General features: G+C 44.9%; 1 protein-coding gene across 12 annotated transcripts in view; it reads left to right on the plus strand.

Annotated features, from left to right (window-relative positions):
- Window positions 1-11,595, plus strand: part of cacna1g (calcium channel, voltage-dependent, T type, alpha 1G subunit) — a 156,805-nt gene extending 145,210 nt beyond the window's left edge. For 4 of the 12 annotated variants that reach the window (XM_029119829.2, XM_029119834.2, XM_029119826.2 and 1 more), the window contains 4 exons: window positions 3,724-3,846; window positions 6,988-7,210; window positions 7,419-7,588; window positions 9,609-11,595. In XM_029119829.2, coding sequence (XP_028975662.2) covers window positions 3,724-3,846; window positions 6,988-7,210; window positions 7,419-7,588; window positions 9,609-10,598 — 1,506 coding nt within the window. In that variant the 3' untranslated portion in view covers window positions 10,599-11,595. The other 8 variants (XM_020046706.3, XM_013133796.4, XM_029119825.2 and 5 more) reach the window with 6 other exon arrangements.
- Window positions 11,596-11,932: the final 337 nt, after the last annotated feature.

The following is an 11,932-nucleotide window of genomic DNA, read 5'->3' on the forward strand; positions in this document are numbered from 1 at the left end:
CCCTCTTTCAGCTTGGCAGTATAGGCTAATAATATGGTAGTATACCTACCGCAGACAGAAACACACTCACACACACATACACACACACACACATACTGTACACACACACACGCAAGCTTGGCCTTGAGCAAAGAAACCAAACCACCCAGGGATTCAGCAGAACAGAAAGGTAATAATTTGAATTCCATGCCAAGCTGGCTGGACAGACCACACGTTCACGCAAACACACGCTGTACGTGATAATGTCCGATCAATGAGCAATGTATTACTGTTGAATTATTCATCTGAATGCCTCTTTTCCCTTATTCAGGAAAAATGATTTGGCCAATGACATTAGCATTGCTAAACAGCATCTGCTAAAAGCTTTTGAACAGAATTGAGGCTAACGTAAGGCCACAGCAGTCAAAGATTTCGTGCCTCTCACTGTCTGATTCTGAAAAGTTAGCAGAAATGTCTTCCAGGCACCCACTCAGCCAGTGTCTGCCAGTTAAGACCCTGACCCCTGTTTGCATGCCTGACCCAGTCATTTGTCTGTCAGAAAGCATTTCCTCAATACATTTTCCCAGTTAACGATGAGGAAGGGAAGACAGAAACAATAAGTCTTTAGCAGTCGCCACGGTCGCTCCAAATATGGTACTTAGTGTTCTAGAATGAGTCAGGCCAAACTAGCGTTGCATTACAGAAAATATGCAAGTGTTCCCATCTCATCCTGTCTCCATTACTCTCTGTCAACTTTAAACTTTTAATATCATATTTAATACATGGACACAGTTACATCTGGCCAAGTTCTGGTTTTGTCCCATGTGATATTACACTGTATTTGTGGTCTGTCTGAACAGTCTGTATGTACATTGGGTTGAGCTGTTTTAATATTTTTATCACTGTGCAGTTTATTAGGTGCACCCATTTAGTACTGGGTCGGTACTGCATTGCCTCCAGAGCAACTTTAATTATTTGGGTATACACTATCATTCAAAAGTTTAGGGTCACTTAGAAATGTCCTTGTTTTCCATGAAAACATACATGAAATGAGTTTGAATAGGAAATATAGTCATATTAATAGGCTAAGGATTTCTATTTGAAATAATATTTGTGTCCTTCAAATAATCTCCATTTGCAGCAATTACAGCCTTGCAGACCTTGGGCATTCTAGCTGTCAATTTGTTGTGGCAATCTGAAGAGATTTCTCCCCATGCCTGCTGAAGCACCATTTTGGATTGGCTTGATGGGCACTTCTTACATACCATATGGTCTAGCTTGCTCCCAAAACAGCTCAATAGGTTTTAAATCTGGTGACAGAATTCCAGCTGACTGCTTCTCAGAGGCGTTGCTGTGTTCACAATACATTCTGGCCTTTTTTTTGGGGGGGGTCAATTTGAGATCCGGGGCTATTCATAAACGCCAGAAGCTGCTTCTTCCCTAAATAATTCTCCAGTCAAGCGCCGTCCACAGGGTATGGAATGTCAAAATGGAGTGATTGCCTTCCTTCGTTAAGATTTACCAACACCCCCAGACCATTATATTGCCTCCACCATGCTTGTCAGATGAGGTCAAGCACTTCTCCAGCATCTTTTCATTTGGTCTGCATCTCACAAATGTTCTTCTTTGTGATCCGAACACTTTAAACTTAGAATTGTTGGTCCATAATGTTTTTTTCCAATCTTCCTCTATCTTGTTTCTGTTCTTTTGCCCATCTTAATCTTTACTTTTTGTTGGCCTGTCTGAGATACAACTCTGCCTACAAGGCCAGCATCCCAGAGTCGCCTCTTCACTGTTGACGTTGAGACTGATGTTTCGTGGGGACTATTTGCTGCCAGTTGAGGACTTCTGTGGTGTCTGTTTCTCTAACTAGACACTGTAATTTATTTGTTCTCTTGCTCAGATGTGCAACAGGGCCTCCCACTCCTCTTTCTATTCTGGTTAGAGTCCTGTAAAGGGAGTAGTACACAGCATTGAACAAGATCTGCAGTTTCTTGGCAATTTCTCACATGGAATAGCCTTCAGTTCTCAGAACAATTAAAATAGACTGATGAGTTTCAGAAGGAAGTTCTTTGTTTTTGGCCATTTTGAGCCCATAATCAAACCCACAATTACTGATGCCCCAGACACTCAACTCGTCTAAAGAAGGCCAGTTTTATTGCTACAAAAGTTTTCTAATAATCAATTAGCCTTTTAAAATGATAAACTTGCAAAAAAATTGCTATTGGAACACAGGTGTGATGGTTGCTGATAATGGGCCTCTGTACGCCTATGAAGATATACCACAAAAAATCAGCCGTTTCCGGCTACAATAGTAATTTACAACATTAACAATCACTACACTGTATTTTGGATCAATTTGATGTTATTTGGACAGATAATTGGTTTTGTTTTTTTCAAAAACAAGGACATTTCTAAGTGACCCCAAACCTTTTGAACCTGCATGTTCTTCTAGGTCGCAGAAATCCTTCCACAGGGATGTCGTACATTCTGACCCAATGCCATCGTGCTGATTGAAAGCTGGTACATTAACGCTGCAAACAGTCAAAGAGGCGTTTACTGGGTTGAGGTCAGCAGACTGTGCCAGCAACAAAATAAAAGTGAACCTGGATTCAAAGAACCAGACAATGTATTTCCCACCTCAGTTGTCCTGTTTTAGTAACCCCATGCCCACTGTGGCCGCTTGTTGTTGTTAGCTGATAGGAAAGGAACATGATGTAGTTGCCTGCTGCTGAAGCCCATCAATGCTGAGGACCGACAAGCTGTATTCACCCATGGTACTGCTGATGACTGGGTTCCTCAACACTGTCTCATGCAGAAAGACACGACGGGCGCACGTTTCTAAGATACTAGAGCCACTACACCTGGCAACGATGATCATAACATGATACATGGTGCTTAGGTTGATCGTTTTGCCCATAAGGTTAAATGTGAACCATAACTGAATTCCTCATTGCCTTTTTACCTGGTTTATGTATCAAGCCACAGGCATTTGACTCAGTGTCATCAGGCTTTTGACTCAGTGTCATCAGGCATTTGACTCAGTGTCATCAGGCTTTTGACTCAGTGTCATCAGGCATTTGACTCAGTGTCATCAGGGATTTGACTCAGTGTCATCAGGCTTTTGACTCAGTGTCCTCAGGCATTTGACTCAGTGTCCTCAGGCATTTGACTCAGTGTCCTCAGGCATTTGACTCAGTGTCCTCAGGCATTTGACTCAGTGTCCTCAGGCATTTGACTCAGTGTCCTCAGGCATTTGACTCAGTGTCATCAGGCATTTGAATCAGTGTCATCAGGAGTGATCTATTTTCCTAAATAGGGTGTTTGTACCCAATAAACTTGCCACTGGCCACTGAAATGTTTATAGCATTCTATTTTTGAACCGGTCTGAATAAACTGATGCAAATATAATGTTTTATCACAGATTTAGCCAACAGCTAATTTGCAGTCCCCAGACAAATTATTTTATTTATTAAGAGTTGGTTGGTTTTTATATTTTAAAGTGTTACAGCTGAGTTACAGCTATTATATGTGATGGTGTGTTGTCTAACTGTAACTGCATGTCATCGAACCAAGGATTTCACCTTCATGTGACTCTGTTTTGATTGTTTCAAAACAGAGATTGTTCCTGATTTGTTGGATTAAGTGTGTGTGTGGGTGTGCAGGTCAGTCTTTGTAAGTGTGTGAGACAGAGAGCAACGTGTGTGTTTTCTCTGCTCATGGCCTCATCTGGTCTCTGTCTAGATCCCTCTAGCGGAGATGGAAGCTCTCTCTCTGGCCTCGGACAAATCCTGGTCGCTAGCTCTGACTGACGACTCTGCGCCCGATGATATTAATCCCCTCTTACTAGCCAATCTGGAGTCCAACGTACTGACTGTTCCTGTCTATCTCTTAATCTCTTCTACTCCGCCTCGTCCTCCTCAGGCTGTCTCTTGTAGCTTAGCCTTTGCCGATGGAGCTTCCAAACTCACCTGCTCACTCCAAGCTCATACTCTCTGCCCTCTGGATTTGTCCACACTATATACACTCACCTAAAGGATTATTAGGAACAACATACTAATACTGTGTTTGACCCCCTTTCGCCTTCAGAACTGCCTTAATTCTACGTGGCATTGATTCAACAAGGTGCTGAAAGCATTCTTTAGAAATGTTGGCCCATATTGATAGGATAGCATCTTGCAGTTGATGGAGATTTGTGGGATGCACATCCAGGGCACAAAGCTCCCGTTCCACCACATCCCAAAGATGCTCTATTGGGTTGAGATCTGGTGACTGTGGGGGCCATTTCAGTACAGTGAACTCATTGTCATGTTCAAGAAACCAATTTGAAATGATTCGAGCTTTGTGACATGGTGCATTATCCTGCTGGAAGTAGCCATCAGAGGATGGGTACATGGTGGTCATGAAGGGATGGACATGGTCAGAAACAATGCTCAGGTAGGCCGTGGCATTTAAACGATGCCCAATTGGCACTAAGGGGCCTAAAGTGTGCCAAGAAAACATCCCACACACCATTACACCACCACCAGCCTGCACAGTGGTAACAGGGCATGATGGATCCATGTTCTCATTTTGTTTACGCCAAGTTCTGACTCTACCATCTGAATGTCTCAACAGAAATCGGGACTCATCAGATCAGGCAACATTCTTCCAGTCTTCAACTGTCCAATTTTGGTGAGCTCGTGCAAATTGTAGCCTCTTTTTCCTATTTGTAGTGGAGATGAGTGGTAGCCGGTGGGGTCTTCTGCTGTTGTAGCCCATCTGCCTCAAGGTTGTGCGTGTTGTGGCTTCACAAATGCTTTGCTGCATACCTGTAACGAGTGGTTATTTCAGTCAAAGTTGCTCTTCTATCAGCTTGAATCAGTCGGCCCATTCTCCTCTGACCTCTAGCATCAACAAGGCATTTTCGCCCACAGGACTGCCGTATACTGGATGTTTTTCCCTTTTCACACCATTCTTTGTAAACCCTAGAAATGGTTCTGCGTGGAAATCCCAGTAACTGAGCAGATTGTGCAATACTCAGACCGGCCCGTCTGGCACCAACAACCATGCCACTCTCAAAATTGCTTAAATCATCTTTCTTTCCCATTCTGACATTCAGTTTGGTGTTCAGGATATTGTCTTGACCAGGACCACACCCCTAAATGCATTGAAGCAACTGCCATGTGATTGGTTGATTAGATAATTGCATTAATGAGAAATTGAACAGATGTTCCTAATAATCCTTTAGGTGAGTGTATATTCCATCAACTTTGCTTAGGTGATATTGCATTGGAAGGTGTTTTTGGCGTTGATATGATGTTGGTTTAAGTAAATGTAACAAAGAAATGTGTAGTATTAGTAATAAATAATACAATTCTTATGACATAAATATTTTTCATATTGGGGTTGAAACCAGTCTCCCTCGCATCAACTCCCCAGACGCACACACGCGAGAAGCTTCCAATTCTTCAATATTCTCAGGATTCACATTTTTCTGTAATGAAAACAAAATATGTGCGTTGCAATCAGTAATAATCAGTAATCAGTAATTATTCAATTATCTTATTTTCCCATAATATGGTTTCTTCCGTTGCTAAAGAAGCTTGTATTTGTGATTTGCTAATTAAGCCAATCCCTGAACTCTGTTGCTACTAAACCCAGATGTTGAAGTGAGTAATGCTGATTCTACACAATGTTGTGGCATAGGCTAGGTGTTAGAGGAGAAACGTTAAACAGCCTGTGGTGGTCCAACTGTGGATATGGGGTTAGGGTTGGGATAAAGGTTGGGGTTGAGGGTTGGGGTTAGGGTTGAGGGAGGGTTAGGGCTTAAGGTTGGTTAGGATTGGGGTTAAGGTTGAGGGTTGGGGTTAGGGTTGAGGGAGGGTTAGGGTTAGGGGTTAGAGTTGAGGGATTGTTAGGGTTGAGTGTTAGGGTTGAGGGTTAGGGCTGAGGTTAGGGTTGGGGTTTGGGTTTTGGGAGGGTTAGGGGTTAGGGTTGTGATTAGGGTTGGGGTTAAAGTTGAGGGAGTTGAGGAACACATGAATCGCACTAAAAAGTGAGAGATGAAGCGACAATGCACAGGTGGGGTTTAGGCTTTGCTATCAATTAAACTCTCCAGGTTTTCCAGTGAGTATAATTTGTCTTGGTGATTTCCCAAATCCTGCACAAGCATCAGGCAATCATGCGGTTAAATCGTAGAACTGACGAGCACATGTAAAGACGTGAGCAGGAAACACATGTGAGTTTGGAAGACCCTGAGGATTTTTTTTTAACCATCCCCTCTTCTCTGTCTCTTTTTTCATTCCACCTTTTTAGCCTGTTATGTGTCAGTTCCGGTCCAGTCCAGTAGACTATTCCGCCTGCTCGCCTGCCTGTATCTTTCTCATGTTCTTTATCCCTTTGGCTCACTGTCTCTCTCTCTTTCTTGGCTTTCTAGGACCTTTCTCTATTCTCTCTTTTTTTTCCTGCTGGCTCTCTGTGTTTCCCCTCTCTCTCTAGCTCGGTCTCTCTCTTATCTCTTTTTTGTACTATCCTGTCTTATAAACAATGTGACAAGTGAACGTAGTACTTGTCCAGTCCCTGTAGTTGGTATCTGTGGATTAGCTCTGTTGTCTACCATCCAGGAACATAGCAGGCCACTGACTTGGCTGGCACTTGCTGGCTCAAAGAGACCAGTGATATTGTTAATTTTCTGCTGTTAAGCTGTTGCAGAAATCAAAAGAAATCTCAGCAAAAAGCATACAAATTCAATTGTTTTACTACAACACAGATATAGATTTTTGTTTCAGTCTAGATGATTCAGTCACTCTGAGCTCAGTGCTGGTCCTATGCCAGTCTCCTCTCTGCCACTGGTGCAATGATGCTGTCTGTCTGGCCTGTTGCTCAGTGTGCCAACAATAAATTCCTTTTCATGAATGTGTGGGAGCGTATTTGTTTGTGTGAGTTTGTGAGGTCTCTGTGAAAGACTTGTGATCAGACCACAAGTGACCTCTGAAAAGAGGCTCACTCTGATTCTCTGTCCCCCAGACTGAGTTGCTAGATCCTGGGGAGCCGTCGGAGGACAACCTGCTGAGTGTACGGAAGTCAGCAGTGGGCCGCACACACTCCCTTCCCAACGACAGCTATATGTTCCTGCCTCTGCAGCCGTTAGGACCCCCTGGAGCCCCAGGAAACGGACGGGCCCCCGCGCTGGCCGTAGAGCGCGCTATGGGGCAGGAGCACATGGACGTCCTCAAAAGGACACTATCAGGTTACTTAAATACTGCACAAACACACACACACACACACACAGACAAAAGTGCGCACACACAAACACACTGTGCAAGGAATTATTCAACACTACCACCTGTAGTAGAAAAAGCAAGTAGATTAGTATAAAAAAAAAATCCGGGAAAGCAACCTTTCCTGTTTAAAAATGCGCTTGCTTAGCTAATGTTGGGTGGCTTATGAATCTGCAGGCTCCTCTTCCTCGGTGCGGTCCCAGCCAGAGGAAGGCTCCAAGCAGCTGTCTGTCCCTACCGACGTCTTCAGGCCCATCAGTCCTCACAGCCTGTCCGACTCAGAGAGCATACCCCGGCTGCCCCCCCCACGGCGCGCGCACACGGCTGGCCGCACGCTCCGCAGACAGGTGAGACGCGCATGCGCACAAGGACACACACACACACACACACACACACCAGAGGGAAACCGGGGCTTTCTATTTGCATGGACGGCAATACGTTTTTCTCCTCATGTTTCTGGTCTGATGTGATTTTCTTCCTAAACTGTCCTTCCTCTCTGTTCTGCTAGCTCTCATTCTGCTCCTAATACTGTCCATCTTCTCTCCCCCTGTACCTCCCTTCTCTTGTGTGTTGTGTGTTACTAATTTCTCCCTTGCGCCTCCATCTGCCCATAATGCTCTCCACCTTCTGTCCATCCTCTCCCTGTCCTCTATCGGTTTCTAACAGAGCCTTGCTCAACAACCACCAGACCCAAGGCTCCTGGTCAAACATAGATACTCCTGTTTCTGAAACAGGTCACTCAGCACAGAACCTTAACTCCCAAATCACTATCGTTGATTTCAGAAACACTGAGCATGGACACACACACACAAACACACATACAGGCGCACACACACACACACACACACACACATTTTTCTCTAACCTCTCCTCTTCTCCTTGCTCCCAACATACCTACTCTGTCTGTCTCCTAATGCATTGCATCTCACCCAGGCTACTGTCTTAGCTAGCAGTGGACACAGAATGGCTAGACTATGGTACTTCTCATAGAAATAGGGGACTATATTGTATAGGAATTCCTAGATTTATTTGAAGTACACGCTGATTTTTTTAGTTGTTTCTGTATTTTTGTCAGAAATAAAGTTAGTCTGCCTATGAAATATCTCACCATTGTAAGTACAAATTACATTGTTAATACTCAGGGTTAAAATCAGGAATGTCTGTTCTGTCAATAACAATATTTGTCCATATATTTTATATGCCTTTTTGAGCAAGATTATGACTGTATGAATATAACCATAACGTTGATTCTGTAGTTAGTATTGAGAAAGGGTTATGAAATAAAGAAATCATTATGTAATCCTTAGGAGAGGATAACAATCACAAATTTACAATGACAAATAGGTATTGACTGATGTAAGAGGAGTTTACTCCATTGTTAGGACTGCTGTAGTTACCGTATTGATGGTGTGGCTTGGCTATACTATTGTAGTCCACTAGATGTCAGTGTTGTCACATCATCCATGCTGTCTGCTCTGACTCCCAAATCCACTCAGTCATGATATTCTCTGAACAGTCATGTCCTGATCGTCCCAACTCTAAAATAGCTTCCTTTTCTTTTCTTTGTCCCTATTTTTTAGCGTAAAAAAAAATCTATGATCTCAAAATTCTAAAGATCTGGAAAGGAGGCTATATGAGACATTTGGAACTTATGTCGTGTCATTGTGTTAACTAACCGTTCCTCTCCTGTAGCTACACACAGACCCAGTACCCTCTGCCCTTTGCCCTATAAACTACTTGTGGAGAAATGGCTGCCCTACAGTACCACCCTCCACAGTCCTAGTTTGTTTTGGTCCTTGGGGTGTCAGCTGACTGGGCTGTAAGGACAGAGGGTATTGATGGTTTTGGGTAAGGCTCAGAGTGCAGTGTACCAGACCCGTAGCTCCCAATACTTCTGTTAACAGGAAGAAACGGCAGAAACTCACTTGGATGTTGGGTAAGCGCGGCCCGAGCCAGTGCTCTAAATAAAACATCTTCATCGGGGCCCGTTCCCTTGTGCAATAAACATACAACAATTCACTTAATAACTAGTTTAAGGTTCACTGTTTTCCACTGTTTTGAGATTTCAACATGTCCACTGTTTGACAGGGTATTAGGAGCACGGTGGTCTAATGGTGAACTCTGACCTTCGCTCCTATTGGTTATCCTCACCCAGTCACACCCCACACTAACCAGTCTCCCCTTCTCAACCCTGTCATGTCCCTCTAACTGCTCATCCCCTGTGTCTCACTCTCTCCCTCACTGCCTCACCTGTCTCTCTGTTATTTTCTCCCGCTCCCTTCCCCACCCTTTTATCTTTCTACCAAACTGTCCCTCACTGCCTCATCCCTCCTAATCCATCTCCTCCCTCCACCCTTCCTCCACCAGGTGGCAGTAACTAATGACTCTCAGGAGGCCCTGTGTCCTGACGGAGGGGAGGGTGAGGAGGGGGTCCTCAATGTAGCTTCCCTAGCCCTCCCCCTTTCTTCCTCCTCATCCTCCTTTTCCTCATCATCCCATCTTCATCAGCAGCCTGCTCTCCGGCTAGTCCCAGCTACCACAGGGACGTCCCCTCAACCATTGTGCCCAAGCAGTGTCCACACCCAGCCCCCCTCCTCTCATCACAACCAGCACTCCCTCCACTCCCCCACCTCATCCCCTCCTCCCCTCCACCCTGCTCGCCTCTGGAGACAGGAAGAGGCCTCGGTCGACCAGGAAGTGTCACTCATCACCCGGGCGGGGCTGACGGGGAGTGATGATGTCAATGGGGTTGGACTAGGGTTAGAGGTTGGAGGTCTTGAGGGCAGTTACCCAGGTTATAAAGGTGGTCTTAGTGAGGGGCATGGGCCTTGCCTGAAGCAGCTGAAGAGATTCCACAGCGCTGACACCCAAGGGCGGAGTTTCCTAGTGACCAAGCCACGCCCCCTGTCCTGGTTGGACGATCCTCGGCGCCACTCAGTGGAGGTGTGCTCGTCCGTAGAGTCCAGCCCCCAGCGCAGCACCACGTCCACATCCTCAGGGTTCGTGTCCCGAACAGACAGCCTCCAGATACAGTCCCAGACCCCCACCCAGAATCTGCCCTCTCCCCGACGCAAGAAGAAAATGAGCCCCCCATGTATTTCTGTAGACCCCCCAGATGGACTGGAGCCCCAGCCAGGTCTCCACCCTGCCCTCGGGGGAATGGGGAGCCTTGGGATGCCCCCTCCTTTACCCAGCCGGGATACCTCCTGTCTGAGGAGACGAGCTCCATCCAGTGACTCCAAGGACTCCTTTGACCTGGGGGCAGGGGAAGGTGTGGGCCAGGAGGCGGGGGGTCCCGGGCCTAAGCTGTTGACTTTGCCCAGCTTCTCCTTTGATAAGACGAGCTCGGAGCACTGAACCCTGACTCACACACACACACACACACGGATGTACACACGCACGCACGCAAACGCACAGACAAACTAAGCACACAGACACACTCGTTGAAACACACGATGCACTTGGTGTGTCCGTGATGGTGATATAGTCCTAGTGATAATGCTGTAGAGAGTAATTATGGTGAAACTACAACAATATGGTCATCCTGGGTTTTATTGAGGATCAGTGCAGTACTGTCGTAGTGTGACCATTCCTTGTCTTTGTATTGTTGTACTGCCTACACAACAAGAACGTGAAAACACAGCATAACCGGAGAAGAAACATTCAGAAGTAAGACTGTTTCTCTTCCACCACACTTGCTCGCCAATCGGCTGCAGGTTGACCCTATGACCTCTGGAGTGATGTCAACACCAAGGACTTTGAATAGCGACGCCCCCCCCCCCCCCTCCCCCCGTGGCCGCTATTGGGACCGCTCGGTGTTAGACAGTGGAACTTTGCCCTCACGGGCACCAGTGGAGGTATAAAGCAATATGAACGTTTTAGAGACACTATTTTCTTAAATTATTGGGCCATAGTGTTTGTACAGGATGTAGATTTTTTTATTTCATGATATTTTTTATTTTGGTGTCCTTTTTTTGTGATGGCTTTCATTTTATCCCTTGTTTGTTTCGATGTTCAATAAGTGGTTGGTTTGGTCATTTTTGTTTTATTTTTTCACCATAGGGATATTTTCTAGCTTTCTTGATTTGCTGAGGAAAGTGAGAATTTTTCAGAAGTGCTGAGAATCATGTATTTGTAGGAATAATATATATACAAAAACAACTCATTAAACTCAGTTTGGATTTTTAAGCACAATGAGACTGTCGTGGTTTAATGTTGGAATCACAGTGACAGTTTTGGTTTGACATGACAATACCTCTTCAGATATGTGACCCAGTTTCCTCGTCATTGTAGGCCTCTGTGTTTTGCACCCCCCCCAAAACAAAAAAAACGGCTGATAAAACTTGGAACAGCTGACCTTGGTACAAAAGCACATAATAGCCTACTTTTACACAAAACATAGTTAACTAGCTAGTTCACTACCAAAATTAAATGTTATTTTGGCAATGGTAGCTAGCTATCTATTTCATCATCCAAGCAGAGGTAAGAGCTAGCTGTATGCACTTTTCACTGTCAGAGAAAAGACTGACACTCGCTTAAAATATGACATCTACTCAACTTAGATCAGCAGATAGACCAGCCAAAGCCATAGTTGAGAAAACCAGCTGTGCACGTACTGAATAAACAGCATTGGTGATATCCTGCAGTGGGCAAATGCATGTTTGCTAACTCACAATGATGGTATCATTTCC

The sequence above is a fragment of the Esox lucius genome, chromosome 5 (assembly GCF_011004845.1).
Source record: "Esox lucius isolate fEsoLuc1 chromosome 5, fEsoLuc1.pri, whole genome shotgun sequence".
Taxonomy (NCBI): domain Eukaryota; kingdom Metazoa; phylum Chordata; class Actinopteri; order Esociformes; family Esocidae; genus Esox; species Esox lucius.